General features: G+C 44.5%; 1 protein-coding gene across 6 annotated transcripts in view; it reads right to left on the reverse strand.

Moving 5' to 3' along the window:
* Positions 1 to 10,507: 10,507 nt before the first annotated feature.
* KAT7 (lysine acetyltransferase 7) overlaps positions 10,508 to 20,023 on the reverse strand; it is a 40,475-nt gene continuing 30,959 nt past the window's right edge. For 5 of the 6 annotated variants that reach the window (XM_025363216.1, XM_025363215.1, XM_025363214.1 and 2 more), the window contains 6 exons: positions 18,128 to 18,217; positions 17,764 to 17,904; positions 16,245 to 16,338; positions 13,454 to 13,600; positions 12,803 to 12,909; positions 10,508 to 12,204 (listed from right to left, as the gene is read on the reverse strand). In XM_025363216.1, coding sequence (XP_025219001.1) covers positions 12,103 to 12,204; positions 12,803 to 12,909; positions 13,454 to 13,600; positions 16,245 to 16,338; positions 17,764 to 17,904; positions 18,128 to 18,217 — 681 coding nt within the window. In that variant the 3' untranslated portion in view covers positions 10,508 to 12,102. The remainder of the gene's footprint in view (positions 12,205 to 12,802; positions 12,910 to 13,453; positions 13,601 to 16,244; positions 16,339 to 17,763; positions 17,905 to 18,127; positions 18,218 to 20,023) is intronic. The other variant, XM_025363211.1, reaches the window with a different exon arrangement.

A 20,023-nucleotide genomic window follows, 5' to 3' on the forward strand; every position in this document is an offset into this window, starting at 1 on the left:
CAATCAGTCCATGGTGTTTCCTCACCTCTCGGGATGCCGGAGAAATGATTGCATCTGCAAGGCCCCAGCCCTGGCCCTGGCCCTGCCATTACCTGGTTCCCAAGACAGTCCACCTCTGCTGCCTCTCTCTTCTCTACCACTTCTCTCTCCCACCGCCAGCGTATCAGGTGGAACACACGTTCCAGGGCCTCCTGGGCAAGAGAAGTCTGTCCACAGAAGGTAGAGGAGGGCTGCTGGTGGTTGTAAGGGCATCCTGGGAAAATGGCCATACACTTTGCTGCCGGTCTCCAAGGTGGGGGTTGGGCAGCTAGACAGGCTCCCCACAAGCCATCATGGGGAGGCCCCCAGGGGAGGCAGTCGAGTGCAAGGAGGTGGTCTTTTTGATGATCCAAGACTGAAATCGCTTTGGCCCAGAAGCTGCACCCTCCCCACCCATGCCACACCCAGGCACACTCTGCCCTGCCCCCACCCCTGCCCCTCAGGGCCAGCTGAAACCATGGGGACTGAAGCCTAGTTTTCCAGACCTTGGAACATCCCCTATTCCCTCACTGTTTGCAAAGCTCTAATCACTGATCGTTACACTAATCATTGATCATTAGAGGGTCACGCCTTTAGTCTTCAGAGATTTTCTGCCTTCAACAACTGTAAGTGCAGATCACTCTGGGAGGAATAACACCATAAGCAGTTTTCAGCTCACACCTTCTAGCAGAGGCCACAGCCCCAAATGGTTCCAGGGGACCAGGCATGAAAGTAGGTAAATCAATCAGGTTGGGGAAAGGTCACGGCTCAAGTGAGTGGGCACAAGAGGACAGGCAGTGGGTGCCCCAGCAGGTCACAGATATTGAGCTCCCGTCTGCCTTCCCTAGTGCCTAACCTCTTCCACTGGAGCTGCAGACTTCTGGACCCCTCCTCTCCCTAGCACCCCTGGTAGAACACCTGCTCGACTCATTCCATTCAAGAGCCGTGGAAGTCACCTCGATAACAAATAGAGATGAACGTTCCTCCATGCATGGTGTGGGCAGGAATATTAGGAGTCAGTCATCATTTTTCAGAGATGGGAAGCTACTGGCCCAAAGTCACACAGTGAGCTGATAACAGAGCCAGGACTAAACTGTGTCTCCTGCTTCCTAGTTCATGTCAGCTGCCATGTTCCCAGGACTCTTGGATAGCCTTCCCCACCTTTAAAGAGGATAACTGAGGGTGGGCTCCATCCATGCTCTGGAGGCATTAGCAACTGAATAATGGAAGATATGACAGATGAGCCTGCAATTCCATTGCCCTAGATATCTTCAGACAGGAGAGAGGGGTTAGGAAGATGAAGGCCTTCAATGTGACTAGGGAAGACTTCCAAGGGTGGAGGAGCCAGACAAGACCCCCCCACTAACCATGGTTCATACACCAAACTCTCCCCAGGCAGAGAGGATGAGGCCCAAGGTTCAGAGTAAAAGCCCCCACCGCAGACTTCCCAGAGGACGTGCTGCCGCTTCTTTCTTCCTGGATGTCACAGCTGACAAGCCGGTAGGCCAACTCTCTTCTCTGTGTCTCCTGTCCTCATCGCTGGCACTTCACACAAGGCCCACACTGAACCCACTGGGTTTCTTCCTGGACTCTCGGTGTCAGGCAGCAGTCCTGCATAAATGCAGTCTTCGCCGTTGCAAGCTGCATTGACTCTGCCCTCCCTCACACTCAGAGCTGGCATCTCACTGCACAGCAGTGAGGAGACTCGCACACTCTGTAGCCTGTGCTTAGCACACAGTAGGCACTCAATAAATGAGTGACCAGTGAACGGCTCCTTCTCTGGTGCAGAGCAAAGGGCAGGAATGGCCTGGGCTCTGTAGACTTTTCAGTGGCCTCACTGATATGTCAAGAGGCCAAGAGCCCTTTCACAGAATCGCAGAGAAATACCGAACAGCCCCGGTCCTGCCCCCAGGTGGGAAAACAGGCTTGGGACCCAGGTAAGGATGACAGAAACAGGAAAGAGACCATGACAGGATGGGAAGGTATTGCAGGCATTTTGGAATGGAAGGGATTTGAAAACAAGGGTTCTTTCTTCCCTTTAGGGTCCTCTGAAACCCAAGCCTGAAAGAAAATACCCTCTCACTACTCACAGACATGATCTCAAGGGCTCAAATGCATGTCTCCTGACTCAGAGAACAGGGTTCCAGGTTATTCATCAATTGTCTTGTATAAGGTGACTCTACAACTAACTGTCTTATGGTTAAGACACAGTCTCATTCTTGAGCACCTTAGAAGAGCAAAACAGTTCCCAACCTCAGGGAGCCCCAGACTGAGGAGGCAACTGTCCCTGCACTAGCAGTTTATAGGGAGGTGGGACACAGAAGACCCCTTAGAAAGCAGCGCATGAGCCAGCATGAAATCCTGGAGGCAAACCTAGGTTCTAAATATGGCGGGGCTCAACCAAGGAATGCACTGGGAATTGTGTGTGGGTCCAGCAGTAAAAGAGGCTCATTAATCCACTAGGCTACAAAGCATTTAGCTTCTGTGTCCCTTTCTCCAAAAAAAAAAAAAAAAGAAAACAGGTTAGGAGTTTTTCTGGGTGTTTGATTCTTTGCAGGCGGGTAGAGGGGAGCTGGGAGCTGGGCTATGTTTAAAACGAGGGGGCCAGGCATGGTGGCTCACACCTGTAATCCTAGCACTTTGGGAGGCTGAGGCAGGCAGATAATGAGGTCAGGAGTTTGAGACCTGCCTGGCCAACATAGTGAAACCCCATCTCTACTACATATATAAAAATTAGCCAGCATGGTGGCACGCACCTGTAGTTCCAGCTACTTGGCAGGCTGAGGCAGAAGAATCGTTTGAACCCAGGAAGCAGAGGTTATTGTGAGCCAAGATCACGCCACTGCACTCCAGCCTGGACAACAGAGCGAGACTCAAAAAAAAAAAAAAAAAAAAAGGAGGGGAAGCAGGCGTGCTGGTATAGAGGGCAGGACCCTCCTGTGGGTGCCAGAAAAGGCTTTAGTGACAACAAAGGCGGCTGCAAGGAGGAGGCCAAATGGTACCAGCACAGGCAGGAAGAGTCCTTGCACTTAACCTGTAGTGAGGTACTTTCTCTTCCAAGACTGAATGTTCACTGTGAGCCCCGAATAAACCTCAGGGTCCCGTTTTCTCCATCTTCACACCTTACTATCATGTCCAGCAATGAATATGGGAGTGGGGGCCAGTGCAAGCCTCCTCCTTGGAACTCTGACACTGCTGCAGAATTTTCCAGTTAATGTACTTCCCATCTCACCCACTCCTAACCTCCTAACCCACCAGGCATCCCCAGTGCCTACTCCACCCCACCCAGCCACCAGTGAGGTGCCAAGAGGTGGTTCACTGCAATAACCCAACTCAAAGCACCAGTAAAGAGGGCTGAAAACCTCATTCTTGTGTTTGAAGAAAAAAGTGAACTCAGCAGTTTCACCTATGTGCCAGCATTTCACTAGGAACTCAGATGGGACCAGGGATATGAATGAAGTGTGAGATTGGAATTTGCCCTTGAAGACCTCACAGTATTATAGGAGAGCCAAGATGTACTAACGGATGCAAATTCCGCCTTCCGCTCCCCAGTCCTATCTTTCTCAAGCTCACCACATTCACTCCTGCTTCTGGCTTCTGCACATACCATTCTTTCCATCCTGGTGAATGAATTCTTTGCCAAGATCCATTTCTCTGTAAAGGTTTTCCAGCCCAGGAAACACTCGTCCATTCCCTCCTTGGCATTCCCGAAATGCCTGACAAGTTCTTTCATTCAGCACTTCCTCTATGTTACAATGTTGATGTTGTAATTAATGATTTACCTCCCCTGCAAAACAGGGTTTCTGAAGAACACAGACCGCATCTTACTATCTTTGTGTCCTCAGCGCCAACAAAAGTGCTTGGCACGAGAGGTCCCTGGAGAGCATTGTGATGGAGGAGTCCTCGAGGAGTCTGTCTCTAGGAGCCAAACTTAATACAAGTAACTGAAATAAACAGTAGAGCTGCTACTTCCTGAATACGTCCCACAGTTCTCAAACTCGGCCTGTCCATACACTGAACTGCTGATCCACTGCCCCAAAACTACTCCTCACCATCTTCCCCATCTCTACAAACGGCACCTCCACGCACCCAGCTATAAACCTGGGAGTTCCCCTCAATTCTTCAAACCTAACTCATTATCCCCTAGCTGTTGAACATTCCACAATCTATCTGGAGTCCACCTACTTCTTGCTATCTTGTCACTGTTGGTAGCAGCCACCTTCCTCCCTTGTCTTGGAGGGCAGCAGCCTCCTGGCAGACCTCCTTGCTTTCCACCCTCAAGCCAGCCAGCTACCCCCAGCCTTTGTCCACTGGAGCGTGACCTTTTAAAATGAGAAATAGGATCGAGTCCATCCCTTGCTGGCCATAGTCCAACAGTGTCCTAGCATACACTTGACATTCTTGCAGAAACCTCCAGGGCCCTGTGCTCTCTAGTCCCTCTCCTCTGGGTTGTCACAATCATCACCAGGCTCTCTCAGACACACACACCAAATGCTGGCCTGCTCTGGGATCTGGACACTGCCCCAGTCCCTCTACTCCATATTGCCCCCACCCCACTAACTCATCTTTCAGCTCCCAGGATAAAGGCCCTTTTTCAGACAGGGGTTACCACTGGTTCCCCAGACTCAACTAATTCCCATCTTAGTTGGTGGGCACAACAGAACTTGTTTACTGACTACATGAATGAATATATGGCAGGTACTGCAAGCGAATTTTCCACAATTTTATCCCCATTCTGCCAACGTGGGATAAGCCACTTGCTTCAAGTTACAAAGGAAATGACGGTCAGGATTTGGGCTATGGTGGCTTGACTTCACATGCATCAACCCTCACACTTGGTCTATGTCATGATAGTTCAGACAAGTCTCAGGCAGAATTAGGGGCCTATTTGGGTGGGAAACATTTCCAAAAGCCCTACCCCAGGACACCAGTCCAAGAGGCTCCTTCCAGATCAAATCATTTTAGGAAATGTTATATCCTGTGTCTTCTTGGAAAACCCCAATGCCCATTAGCCCACTGAAGGTTTTGGGAAATCTTGAAGTCAAGGAACATACTGGTATTATCTTTATTTTTTTATTTTTTGAGACAGGGTCTTGCTCTGTCACCCACGCTGGAGCACACTGGTGGGATCTCAGATGACCACAGCCTTGACTTCTTGGGCTCAGGTGATCCTCCTACCTCAGCCTCCCGAGTAGCTGGCACTACAGGTGCACACCACCACGCCCAGCTAATTTTTTTGTAGAGATTGGGTCTCCCTATGTTGCCCAGGCTGGTCTCAAACTCCTGGGCTCAAGTGATCCTCCCACCTCAGCTTCCCAAAGTGCTGGGCTTACAGGTGTGAGCCACCATGACTGGCCTGATACTAACTTTGGAAACACTCGGTGTTTTCCAAATTTATTTGACCACAGAACTTTTTGCCTATACTTTGGTATTTAGTGGAACACACTTCATGGAACGTTGAAGTGGAGGCTTCCTCAGTAAATACAAGAAAGGGAATAATAGACTAATCCTGTTGCACGTTGAGGTTATGTGTAAGGGAATGATGAAAGCTACGTGTAGGTTGAGTCAGCTTACAGAAAGACTTGAAAGCCAGGATAAACATGAACTTAATCCACTGAGCAATGAGAAGCCACATGAATTCTGGAGCACGCAAGTGATGAGCAGTATCTTGACAGCAGAAGAAGGCTGGGCGCAGCGGCTCATGCCTGTAATCCCAACACTATGGGAGGCCAAGGCAGGCTGATTGCTTGAGCTCCGCTTGAAACCAGCCTGGGCAACATGGTGAAACCTCGTCTCTACTGAAAATACAAAAAGTTAGCCAGGCATGGTAGTACATGCCTGTGGTCTCAACTACTCTGGAGGTTGAGATGGGAGAATCGCTGGAGCCTGGGAAGGCGAGGCTGCAGTGAGCTGTGATTGTACTACTGCACTCCAGCCTGGGTGACAGAAAGAGATCCTGTCTCATAAATCAATCAATCAATACATATATACATACATACATATAGAAGGATATTCTTCAGTTTTCCTGATCCACTTAAGGAGGTGGCTAAGAATTCCAAGGCCAGCCAGTTACCTCAGAAGCAATTTGACTGACAGCTGACACGATAAATAACCAAACGAGGTGAACTGTCTGAGGCTGCCATTTACACAGAATATAAACAGTGTCCCTTGGAATTGCACAAGGTGGTAGCCGCCTTCCTCTAGGCACATCTGGCTTCCAATCAACCTACAGGGCAAACTGAATTCCAGCCCTTCAGTTTCCAAAGTCCCCTTGTTTCACTTCTCGATTGCCATGTATCAAACCATTCCAAAACGTGTGGTTAAAACAGTATTCTCACAATTCTCTGGGTTAACAGGGCTCAGCTAGATGTCTTTAGTGTCATGTGGTATCAGCAAGGGCCACTCATGAGGGTGCATTCAGCTGGGAGTCTGGCGGGGTTGAAACCTTCAAGAGACACAAGTCTGGGCTTTTAGTTGTGTGTGACTAGAGCACCTTGGTTCTCCTATGCATCGTCTCTCACCATTCAGTAATTTAGCCCAAGCTTCTCTTTTGAAAACATGTCAGCGCATTTTCAAGAACAAAAGTGGAAGCTACCAAAATATCACTTCCATAACATCCTATTAGTCAAAACAAGTCACAAGTTCAGCCCACACTGAGGAAAAAAATAGACCTTATTGGAAGTAGCACGTGCACAGAGGATGAGAGCAATTGCTGGTGGCCATCTTTGGAGATGATCTACCATACCTCTAAATTTGTGAGATAAGAGTGTAGGTTTCTGATAACTTTGGAATTGAATGTACGGTAAGCTGTTTCCAGAAACAAATGCCCAATTAAGAACAAAGACGGGTTTCTTGGAACGAACATGACTTGTCGAGGATAAAGATGTTTATATCTCACATGGAACATTTGTGAGGAACCATGGAGCCAGAGTTGTGCAATCGCACAGGTTATTTTCTCCACTCTTGGGCACAAGTAAACAAATCCCCAAACCCCCAAATGGTAACAACATGACCTGGACTTAAAGGTATTGCACAAGAAGTTAGGGGCAAACTGATGTTTTGGCACCAGGGACATTTCTCATTGCTGGGCAATCCTTTGTTTCCTTCTTAGTGACATTCATTGGGATTTTGTTGCAGATACCACACAGGAAGAAGGCTATTAAACTGCCCCTATCAGCAGGAAACAGTCTGGAGGAGGCAGTCACACATAATTTTGTGGAAGAAAGTGCTGAGGCAAAACCAGTTGAGGTCCGATTCCATGATCCCAATGAACAGCAAAGGGTGGCTTCTAGAAGTCCTAGCACACATCACATACTATCACTCAGCAAAGCAGTTTTCATATTTTATTCTCATGACATTCAATACCTTGATATGCTGTACATATGTGCACCTGTGAGACACATGAGGTAGAGGAAATTAATGCCGAGAGCCTCAGTGAGCCAGGCCTTCTCCCTGCTGCCATTCATTTCACTTGATGGGATTGGTTATTTGAGCCTGAGCACACTAAGAACTAGCTGAGGGGTTGTGTGGTAAGAGGATTCCTGCTGTCTCACTGGGGCTTCTTCTCAAACCAGGGTTTCCTAACTCCACGTCCAAGAATGGACTTCAAAGGCACAATTTCCTCAACTATAGACAAATTTGTGTGTATTTACAAGGGTGATTTTTAAAAATCCAGTGCTTTAATCAGAGTCTCACAGGACAGAAGAAAAAAGTGGTAAAAGGATCATGGCCGAGCTGTGCTGCTTGATCCTGGTGCAGCCCCTGAGACTTTGTTTTGACCCACTCAGAACTATAGGGACAAATCAGGACAAATCAAAGTAGAGGACAAGTCAAAAGCATCACCTTGTCATTTAAAGGTTATACCACACTGTTAAAACTTACTTGGCTGGGCATGGTGGCTCCTGCCTGTAATCCTAGCACTTTGGGAGGCTGTGAGTGGATCACCTGAGGTCAGGAGTTCGAGACCAGCCCGGCCAACATGGCAAAACCTTGGAAACCCTAGTAAAAACACAAAAATTAGCCAGGCAAGATGGTGGGCGCCTGTAATCCCTGCTACTTGGGAAGCTGAGGCAGGAGAATTGCTTGAACCCGGGAGGCAGAGGTTGCAATGAGACAAGATCATGCCACTGCACTTCAGCCTGGGTGACAGAGCGAGACACCATCTTGAAAACAAAACCAAAAAAAAATTACTTAATATGACTAATTATCCCCAGATAAGAAATGGGAAAATAGCATGGAAGCATCAGATGACCAGACCTCATGGTAACAATGCCAAAAGTATGGGATTTGGACTCAGGGAAGCAAGGCTGTATCATTCTGTTGCTCTAACACAGCAGCAAGACCGCTATGAGCCTCAATTTTTCATCTGGCAGAGGGCTATAATATCCACCTTACTGTGCTGTGGTAAGGAATGAAGAAAACCACAGAAGTAAAGGGACAATGCTTCCTACCCTAAATCAGAAACAATGCCACCATGAGGTACATCTTTTGCTTCCTGGTTTAGCTCTGTAGCCCCCCAAAGTTGCTGCTTGTAAAGCCAACTAACATCAATCAATTCTGTTTTTTGTTTTTTTGAGACACGGTCTCATTCTGTCACCCAGGCTGGAGTGCAGTGGCATCATCTCAACTCACTGCAACCTCTACCTCCTGGGTTCAGGCGATTCTCATGCCTCAGCCTCCCGAGTAGCTGGGACTACAGGCACATGCCCACGTCTAATTTTTCTGTTTTTTGTAGAGCTGGGATTTCATCATGCTGCCCAGGCTAGTCTCGAATTCCTGGGCTCAAGGAATCTGCCCACTTTGGCCTCCCAAAGTGCTGAGATTACAGACTATTACAGAGCTATCATGGCTGGCTTAAAAATCAGTCCTTTTTACTGTAATGAGTTGAGTTGGTTAATAATTAAAAAAATAATAAGAAGAAAAAAACGTAAAAAGAAAATCAATCCCTTTGCCTGAAAGTTTTCACCAGTTTCATTATTATCCTTGTAATGGAAGCCATTAGGAACATGGGTGCCTATAACAAAGAAATCCAACTAGAAGGGAGAGGAGGATTCATCATTAAGGAATCAAAAAAAGTTGTGGAAGCAAACGGTAGAGGGGAGGGTGCGGGCTATCAAGGTAGACAGACCAGAATTGAAGTTTCTGGATTCGCTGCTTACTTCCACCTTGGATTCCAGGTCTCCTTTGGCAAACCAGTGTACACATCTACTGCACAGAGCTAGTATGTGGGTCAAATGAGGCAGTATGAAGGTATGGTGACAACCATATGGGAAGCAACCAGCCCATGCTACAGCTCTCTTCCTCCAGAAATAAGAGTAGGTACTTCCATTGAGCAGGTTTCAGTAATAATTTCAGACTTTTGCTCTTCTAATAAAGGAGCTTAAGCAGCTAAGCTTCTGTTATGCAGATAAGAGGGAGTTAAAAGCTGGGTGCAGTGGCTCAAAGCTGTAATCCCAGCATTTTGGGAGGCCATCACCTGAAGTCAGGAGTTCGAGACCAGCCTGGCCAACATGATGAAACCCTGTATCTACTAAAAATATAAAAATTAGCTGGGCATGGTGGCATGCACCTGTAATCCCAGCTACTCGGAAGGCTGAGACAGGAGAACCACTTGAACCCGGGAGGCGGAGGTTACAGTGAGTCGAGATTGGCCACTGCACTCCAACCTGGGTGACACAGCCAGACTCTGACTCAAAAAAAAAAAAAAAGAGGGAGTGAAATGGGATAGTCTTACTCAAAATTGCCAAGGGAAGTCTGTTCCCACACTTGTGGGGGTTTAAATGAGATAATAAATTCTTTTATTTTTCAGTGAGTAAAGTGGGACGGCAAAGCGAGTGGAGGCTTGGGATCAGGACTGTGCAAAAAACTTCAACTGTATGGGTTCTCACCACTACTGGCCACAGTGAGCAAAACCATTCCAGCACATACAATTCCCAGCCTCCTCCTTTCCACCATACAGAGGTAAGTGCTCAGCCACCCTTTTCCTGTGCTGGGTATATCTTACAGGAAAATGCAGCTATTTTCAAAAATAATCATTTCAACCTGGGAGTCAATAATTAGACGTGACATTGCTCAATACTGGTGAATGAACCTGGAAATGAGAAGGGATATCTGTTCCCATCTCCCACAGGCATCAACTGTACCCCCATATATCCTAACTTCCTATTGGTTCCTTTGCCCCTAAAATCAGTGAAAAATGGCACTTAGTGAAAGAATGGGTAATACTGACTAATCATTGCTATGTATACTGATTAGCTGGAACCAAAGTGAGGCAGATCAAATTTGTGCCACCATCTAGATAAGTTCAGAGTGAGCACTCCCTCGATCTTTATAGACAGCCTGCATCACAGGGAAAAACATTCCATAGCCACAAACCACATCCCTCAACAGTGTACCGCTAGGCAAAGCAAATCCTAAGTGCGTTTACTATGAGTAGCAGATTGTGTGCATCATTTTCATATATAAATGAGAGCCCCCAGATAAAACAGACTTGAGCAGAGAACATGCTTTATTGAGGAGTAGATATAGAAGAGCACATTCTACCACATGTGGGGAAGGGTTTAGCTTCTGTAAAAGGCCTTTACCCCTTAAGAAAACCCCTAGTGAAGTTGATTTTGGATAAATTTTAACAGTGACACTGAAACTGGAGGGGAGCTGCCACTGAACATGCTTAAAATTAGCTCCCCCAACCCACAGTGAATATAAGTAGTGTACAGAGATGACAAGAGAAAGGCACAAATGACCGGAGTCAGGGATTGTGGTGAGGGCTCCACATGAAGACAGCATGTTGGAGGAGACCACGTTGGGAAGGGTGACATGTCATACATCAAAAGTTGCCCCAAGATAGCAGGTTATAATGGGCTACAGAGAAATTAGAGGGAACATCTCTTCCTTCACTTGAACAACACCAAAAATAGAAGACCAGAGAATAGAAGGACGGTGACAAATCCCAAAAAGGAAATGGAGGAGGAGTTTGTGGAAGGGCAGAAGCACTTTCATCCTAGAGGGAGGGTGAGGCACTGTTGAAAAGAGAAGCAAACCTTGGCAGGGGTGGCCATTCTGCCTTGCTGAGTCATGAGCTGAGATATGAAAGTCACTTTCAATCATTTTCAACTTCTCCCAGGGCATTGAGACAGAATCAGTGCAATGTATACAGAAGTAAAGATGTACTGTATCAGACTGGTGGAGGTGAAAAGATTTCTGCAGTATAATTAATCAGTTAACATGCAGCATGAAAGGGAGAAGTGGACATTACTTTGGCACCTGCAAACGTAAAAAGGGACCGGGAGTAAAGAGAGAAGGAAATATTTACTAGTGGGTACTTCACGGTGAGGCAAAAAGTAGTATCCGCTCCCTTTCACCAAGACACTGCCCACTGCCCACAGGTGAACTCAAATCAAACCCAGAACTACCACTTCTTCATTCTTCTCTCCATCTCATTCAGATCAATTATATGCTATTACCAAGACTAGTCCCTGGGAAACTCTTCAGAAGTATTTGGCTCTGGTAAGCCCAATACAGATCAAAAAGAGGTCTCTTAATCAAAATGAAGGAAAGAAATTTAAAGCAAGATGAAACCCAAAGTGAATGGATCCCCTGCCAATCCACACACACTCACAAGTGCCACCTCTTCCCTGCCCCTCCATAGAACACACACATAAGGAGTAACTGGAAAGGTCCTGGTGGTGGCAGCCATTATTTGGAGGTCTGGTGACCAGGCGGCAAGCACTAGTACCACGCTTAGAAGACACAACACAACCTCATGGGGCGAGAGGACATGAGGAGAGAACCAGTGACTGGACAGGTACAGTACCATAACAGAACTCCTTGGGTCAGTGCTGAGAGACCTGCACTCAAGTCTAATACAGATCCCATCCAGGCAACCTCACTGAGGCCGAAACAACAGTTCCTCAGAACCAGCGTCTGCAGTGTACACAAAGGTCGGAGCCAGAACAGTCCTGAGGGGGATGGCCTTCCCAAAGGATACTGTACTTGCCAATCACAAGAGCAACAGAAATGACAGACAGATCCCTAGGGTACGGATTCCTACTGCTGGGGTTCGCTGGCTCGGAATGACAGGTCACTTTAAGTGCCCTTGGGAGGGGTCCATTTTAAGCAGCTGGGATCCATGGTTTTATTGGAGTTGGACCTTTTGGCCTCTTTGGCTATCCACTCATCAATCAGGTCCTAGGGGAGAACAATGGGAAAAAGGATTATATACTTTCAACTCAAATGCCTTTACATAGATTCCAAAATAACAAGAAGGAATTGCCAAAGGTTTAACAAGGTTTAACAAAGGTTTAACAAGGTTTAACAAGGTTTGACTTACAAACGACTTTTCTATCTAATCCATTCTTCCTACTTTACCCTCAGTGAGAAATGAAAATCATCGCTCACCTACCTTTATTGTATGTATGAAACAATTTTAAAAATTAGAAGTGAGTATGAGTTGAGACAGCATTTGTGAAGATTCCTCTACAGATGGGCAATTTCCTCCCATGTAAGAAAATCATCAAATGACAGAAGTGCTATACAACATAAAGCTGCTTAACTGGAGCTGCTTAACTTGTGTCATCCAAATTTGAGACAGGAGCTTACCAAAACCTTCTGATACGGATAAGGCAATGCAGGCATCACTGCCAGCTACAGAAACGAGACCCAGTAAAAGGGGCATGTAGTCAAACTCCTTTAAGGGAAGGTTCTCTTGAGTCATAAGGCCCCTACTTTGCTCTGCTAAGCCTTGAAGGACATCCAACAATGAGCAAGCTGCTGATGAAAACCTTACCTGTCTCTTTAACACTAGGTGTTTTCCCTTCCAGTACTTGAGCATCTGAAGGGCTTGTAGAGTGCTGACAATGTCTACAGGATTCACAGCCGTCTCCTGACTGATTTCTGAAACAGAAGAGCTACTGACAACCTGACCAAAGTGCAGGTTCCCACCCCTTTGCCCCCAACCAAGGTCTACTTTCCCTTAAAGGAAATCCAAATGGACAGAATCTTCTGTACTCAACCCAATCTGTTTAGAAGGAGTTTACAAAGTATTCATTTGACCAGTCCAAATAACTACAGAAGGATATTACAGCAAGAAGCTATTCTTGGCCCCTTAGAAATCAGGGTCAAATATAGACCAAACTAAATTGTTCCACCCCTGCATAAATACACAGGGATGTCTTTCTCAGAAAGATGAACCAAAAGACCTGAAGTTTTTCTTCTTGACTTTTACAAGAATTAGTGTTAGCAACTCTGGATTTGAGAAGCCAATTAATAACCATTCCCAGGGGCCAAATGCTTTGGATTCCTAGGCAACTTTAGTGAGGGTCTCTGCAGTGGTCCATTTTCAGTTGGCCTTCCTTTCTCATATTTAGGGGAAACACAATACTCAGTAGAGTTAACTTCTTGGGCAACAATCAACCATTCCAAGGAGTCAAAAACCAACCTTTGATAGAAATCTCTTTGCCTTGGAAATTATGCAGGTAGCGGAGAAGTACTTCTTTCCAGTAACTGCGATAGCTTATAAGCCCCAGATCTGAGAGTGGACGTTCTGGGGAGCCAACTTTTTCTTCGACTTTGGAAAGCAAATAACCTGCCAGGGAACAAATACAGACTTTTTCTAGCAGCACTAGATCTTACCCGAATAGCAAAAAACAGTGTGCCAACATGCAAGAAGGTTTAAGAAGCACAGTCCCCTCTTATTCCAGGGAATATGTTCCAAGACTCTCAGTGGAGGCCCAAAACTGTGGATAGTACCAAATCCTATATATACTATGTATTTTCCTATCAACACATACCTATGCTATAGTTTAACTTATAAATTAGGAACAGGAAGACAGTAATAGTAAAACAGAACAATTATAACAATATACTGTAATAAAAGTTATGTGAAGGTTGTCTGTCTCTCAAAATATCTTATTGTACTGTACTCACCTATTTTTGGACCGCAGTTGACTACAGGTAATTGAAACTGCAGAAAGTGAAATGGCGGATAAGGAGGGCACTACTGTAATAGGCACTAAAAGAACTCCGGAAGGCTTCACTATTAATCATTTTGATAACAATGGTTCTCTATAGGTGTGTGTTGGAAACAAGGGAGACAGGAAAAAAATGTGAAGCCACTTCATTACCTAGTTTTAAAATATTTTTTAAATATTTGAATGGTAAGAACAGATTAGCTCAGTACCACCTATGAGATAGTGGGGGGGATGTGTGTGTGTAAAAAACCCAAATGATGAAGCCTCTAGTTGTAAAGTCTAAACACCTAACATTCAATTTATACAAAATATACAAAACAACATTATGGAGATGCAGTCTGCAAGGTTCATAATCTGGGTAACCCTTTTAGACAACTAACCTCCTTTCTTCAATAAAAACACAGCAAGGAAAAAAAAGATGGGACTGGAAAATTTTAGACTGAAAGTGAATTATGAGCCATATTTCTCAATCTCACTATCAATTTTACCTGGATCTAAGTATTAAAAAAAAGTTTTTTAAAAAGAACAAAATCACACCAGGGAAATTTGAGTATCACAATTTATGATATGAAGGACTTTTTTTTTTTTAAGGTGTAATAGACCTTATTTTTTAGAAATATCAAAATAATGGCAGGTGAAAGCATAGGTAAAACGAGGTTAGCCCCCTCCACCCCCAAAAAACAGTAATTATTGAAGTTGGGTGATGGGTATAGGAGGGTTTATTATACTTTTGTTAATGCTTAAAACTTCCTATAAAATCAAGTTTATACGAACAGTGTTACCTATTCAAAGATATATAGTTCCCCTCTTATGTCACTTTCCAGTTCATCTCTTCTCAGGTGACTTAAAAATGAAAAAAGGCAGCTGGGCAAGGTGGCTCACACCTGTAATTCCAGCACTCTGGGAGGCCAAGGTGGGCGGACCACCTGAGGTCGAGAGTTTGAGACCAGCCTGACCAACATGGAGAAACTCCATCTCTACTAAAAAAACACAAAATTAGCCAGGCGTGGTGGCACATGCCTGTAATCCCAGCTACTCGGGAGGCTGAGGCAGAAGAATTGCTTGAACCTGGGAGATGGAGGTTGCAATGAGCCAAGATCGCACCATTGCGTTCCAGCCTGGACAATAAGAGCAAAACTCCGTCTCAAAAAAGAAAGAAAGAAAGAAAGAAGGCTTGGAAGGCTAATTCTAGGAATTCCAATTTTGATTACAATATACCCTGTCCTTTGACAGTGGACATCAAATAGAGAATAACACACAGTGGAGTCTTGTTTTTCACAGCAGTTACGTTTCATAAAGTCACTGAGAACCTGAATTAGTGAATACTGAACCACTGCTACTAGGAGAAATACAGGGAGGGTTAGGTTCCTGCAAGCCTCTGGTCACACATTGGTCAACCATCAATACATAACCTTATTTTATGTTTCTGTTTAAAAATGCCTTATTTAATATACACTGTTGACATCACTAACATTGAACTCACTGCCAGCAACTCTCTAATTCACCTGAAGAAAGCCATCTAACCTCTGTAAGGTACCCCGGGATTCCTGAGATTAGTGTAAGGTACCCCAGGATTCCTGAGATTAGGAACACCAGACACATCAGCACTACTCATAGGGGCCATTTAAAATCAACAGAAAGCCAAAACCGTGTGGCATTCACAGACTGAAAATGAACTTGTTTACAGTATAAGAGCTGAAAACTCCGAAGTCAGCTGGGAATGCGTGCATCCATGACTCTTATTTTTTGCTGCTCTGTGCATGTTCACGAATGACCACAAAAATGTTAAGATTAATTTTGGGGTTACAAATAAAACTTAGTGAGTAAGCAAATTCACAAACACAGAATCCACAATTAATGAGGGCAGAGTATATTATGCAAAGGGTCCATTGGGTGCATGGATTACTTCTAGACAAGTCCCTACAAAAGTGAAATCCCTAGCATCAAGGAACAGATTTTAAGCCTCATGCATGTATGTGCTGTTTAAAAGTCTCAAACTGGGATAATATGAAAGAGCTCACTTTATCATCCTCTGTACTTCCTACTCATTAAGGAGAAGTCCTGTATCCCTTCAATGGTCAATGTGTATCAGACAGAATGACAATGTTCAGGTTTTTCCTACTTGTTCATTCATTTACTAAATATCCATGTACCTCCACTACATTTCAGGAATTGCAGAGACCACAAGACAAAAAGACAAACAGCAATATTCACATGGTCCCTGCCTTGTGGAACTAATGACTTAGCAGTTTCACTTACTGAAATCAATAAGCATCTTGCCATAGCCCTGTCTCATGTACTGAGGCATGGTAAGGATACAGGATACGTTGTAGTTGAGGAATGAATTCTTTTCCTAAAATCAAGAGCAAACAGATGAACACATCACGAGGATTTGAAACCAAAGGTTTCAGCACTTCCACAGATACAAAATAAGGCTGCTTGCAAAACATCTGGGTAACCAGTCCCAAGGAGTGGCTGTCAGGCTCACAGCTGTTATAACCACACCCCTTATCATGGCCAAAGCCATTAATCATCCCAGGATTTCCCTAGCTGAGACCTCCAGTCTCATTTTAAGGGGGCTGACTCTGGGTTCCTGATAGCCACAGAGCAGGGCAAGAAGGTTAAGGCTGCCGACTCAGTATATAGAAGCCCACTTTAAATGCAATTTTTGAAAAGGAGCTGCCTACTGGAAGAGAAGGGAAGGAAACAACACAGTAAGTCTCCATTCTGCAAAGGGATTTAAAAAAAAAAAAATCAAATCGAATGAAATCAAAATGTGTGATTCCAGTTGCAGGAAGTGTCCAGAATAGGGAAATTTGTACAGACAGAAGGGCTGAGAGGGATTGAGTGGAAAAAGAAGTGATTGCTAACAATTTATTTTCAGGATAATGCAAACTGGATTGATTGCACAACTCTGTGAATACACTATAAACAACTAAATTGTACCCTTTCAGTGTGTGAATTTATGGTGTATGAATTATATTTCAATAAAATTGTTATACTAAAAGTCATAAAATCTGGCCTTGGGCTAGGCGCAATGGCTCACACCTGTAATCCCAGCACTTTGGGAGGCTAAGGCGAGTGGTCACTTGAGGTCAGGAGTTCAAGACCATCCTGGCCAACATGGTGTAAAACACCATCTCTACTAAAATCACACAAAAAATTCGCTGGGCGTGATGGCAGGCACCTGTTATCCCAGCTGCTCAGGACGCTGAGGCAGGAGGGTCACTTGAACCCGGAAGGCAGAGGGTACAGTGAGTCAAGATCACACCTCTGTATTCCAGCCTGGGCAAGAGTGAGACTGTCTCAAAAAAAAAAAAAAAAAAAAATCTGGCCTTGGGTCTTTAAAAGGCGCAGTAGTGTTATCACTGAAGGGACTGTGCTAGGAGCCCAGCTAAACAATCAGGCAAAAGGAGTATATTCCTGGTTTTAAGCTGATAACACAGAGGCAGGCAAAGCCAGGAGAGCTGGCTTGACTACAAGATGTTGGCTTGTGGGTTACTAGGGAGGGCTCTGGCCAGTTATTAATAGGCAGCTCCAGTCCACAATTCCAGAAAAGAATTAACCAGAAGCTTTTAATAAAAACTGCATTTTCATTAAACAATCTTTGATACATGGGTTTGCCCTTTTTTTTTTTTTTTTTTTTTTTTAATTTAAGGAAGGGGTGTCATCATTGCCCAGAGTGCGGCTTCTTCCTGTCGGTGATTTGAGCCCCCAGCTGCGAACATGGATCACCCTGCTCTGGCCAGTGGCTTCTTAATCTCCAGCTCCTGCTTACCTTGGAAAAATATCCAATCAGGTGACAGCCAGTATTGTCCGCCTCTGTCATAACATAGAACAGGAAGGGTTCCACATCATAATATAATGTCTTATGGTCCAGAAAAAGTTTGGCCAACAGGCACAGGTTTTGGCAGTAGATCTGGAAGCAGAGAAACAGAGTTCATGTGTGGGCCACTGATTCCTAAACAGATAAAGACCTAAAATTCACAAACATACCATAATTATTAATGAAACATATTGTGTATTTTGGCAAAAGAAGAGTTCTATGTCCTTCACAAGGTATGATGGAGAAAAAACACATGCCTTCTGAAACCTGTGAATATCCAACATTACAACTCCTTTCTAAAGCCACCACTTTTTACCTTGTTTTTCTTGCCATCCACTTCAAACACAGAGATTGAACCTTTGCGATATATCTCATCACCAGGTGGGTGTTTCCACACACATTTGGCCTGCGAGACAATGAAATTCACATCAGGGAACCAAAGCCTCCCAACAAGACTGCTCCTCAAAAGGGAAAAGGAATGACAGGTCAAATGTGATTAACTGAGCTACAGGACAGTTGGACAAGTTGAGAACATACTGTAAAACACAGATTTTTTTTCCATAAAACAAAGACTTCCAAAGCCATTTGAATATATTTATGACACTTCTATAGCAATCTGGAACAAGTACTCTGGATTACATTCTGGCACTGCTTTAGCCCAGGAGATTAAAATCACCCACTATATAAAGGTCAAATAAATAACAATACCCTTGCTTATTATGCCTCAAGCCAACAGGAAATTCTTAAGCAGCTTATTTCCAGCAGCTTAGGGTGGCTAAGTACTTTACTCTCACCTTTACCCATAACTTCTCATTACCACCTAACCATTATGGTCTTCTTTTGTTCAGATTAGAAAACTCACTCACAATGATAAAAACCATGTACCACTACCTGTCTGCCCTTCTCCCCTGCAACTGCATTGCCTTAGTTATATAAGGAAATTAAGAGAAAGTCCTGTGGCAAAAAAAGGAAAAAAAAAAAAGCAAGCAGCCTAGCTGAGCAGCAGGAAGCTAGGGTCACTTGGCCACAAGGAGGCATGAAGTGCTAATTGTTTTAAAGCAGCCAGTCAGCTGCATTCTGCTGTTAGGTGAATTCTTTAAAAGGTTTACATTTTAAAATGTTTAAGGCCTGGCGCGGTGGCTCACGCCTGTAATCCCAGCACTTTGGGAGGCTGAAGTGGGCAGATCACCTGAGGTCAGAAGTTTGAGTGCAGCCTGGACAACATGGTGAAACCCCACCTCTACTAAAAATACAAAAATTAGCCAGGTGTGGTGGCGGGGGCCTGTAATCCCAGCTACTCTGGAGGCTGAGGCAAAAGAATCCGGGAGGTGGAGGCTGTAGTGAGTTGACATCACACTACTGCACTGCAGCCTAAGTGACAGAGCAAGACTTCATCTCAAAAAAAATAAAAAAGTGTTTAAAAAGTATAGATACACAAACTTTTTTTTTTGAGGTAGGGTGTCACCCTGTCACCCAGGCTGAAATAGCACGATCATAGCTCACTGCAGCCTCAAACTCCTGGGCACAAAAGATTCTCCCATGTACCTAAGATTATAGGCACGTGGCACTACACCTGGTTAATTTTTAAAATGGTTTTTGAAGCAACAGAGTCTCACTATTTTACCCAGGCTGGTCTCAAATTCTTGGCCTCAAGCAATCCTCCCACTTCAGCCTCCCAAAGTGCTGGGATTACAGGTGTGAGCCACCGCACCTGGCCCATTAAACACTTTCTATTAAGCAATTTTACTGCAACTCTTTTTGTCAACTCAAGAAGCATGTTCCAATTTGTCATATGTAAATCCAAATATTTATTAACTGGAATCCCTCCAAGAAAATTCCATCTGTAGTTTGTTCCTATCTCTACCCCTTTACTCATGCTGGCTCTTCCCAACAATAAGCAAACTCATGTAACAATTATCGTTTAGAAACAGAAGCCAAGCCAAAGGAAGACCATTTCATTTCAGTGATCACACCTGAAGCAATGGGAATAAGAACAGGCATGGAATAAAATAGGCATTTCCTGAAATCTGATTTTTATATCATATAATATGGAAGATTTTCAAATATTCATAATGTTTATTCGATCCTCAGATTTATTCAGACCCTTTGTTTTCTCCTTCTATTACTGTTTCTTGCCCTTTTAGCTATTTCATCGGTTAGTGTCACTAAACAACCAGAAACAAAAAGGAAAAAAGGCATAAATGGTAAGCAG

This window comes from Theropithecus gelada, chromosome 16 (assembly GCF_003255815.1).
Source record: "Theropithecus gelada isolate Dixy chromosome 16, Tgel_1.0, whole genome shotgun sequence".
NCBI lineage: Eukaryota > Metazoa > Chordata > Mammalia > Primates > Cercopithecidae > Theropithecus > Theropithecus gelada.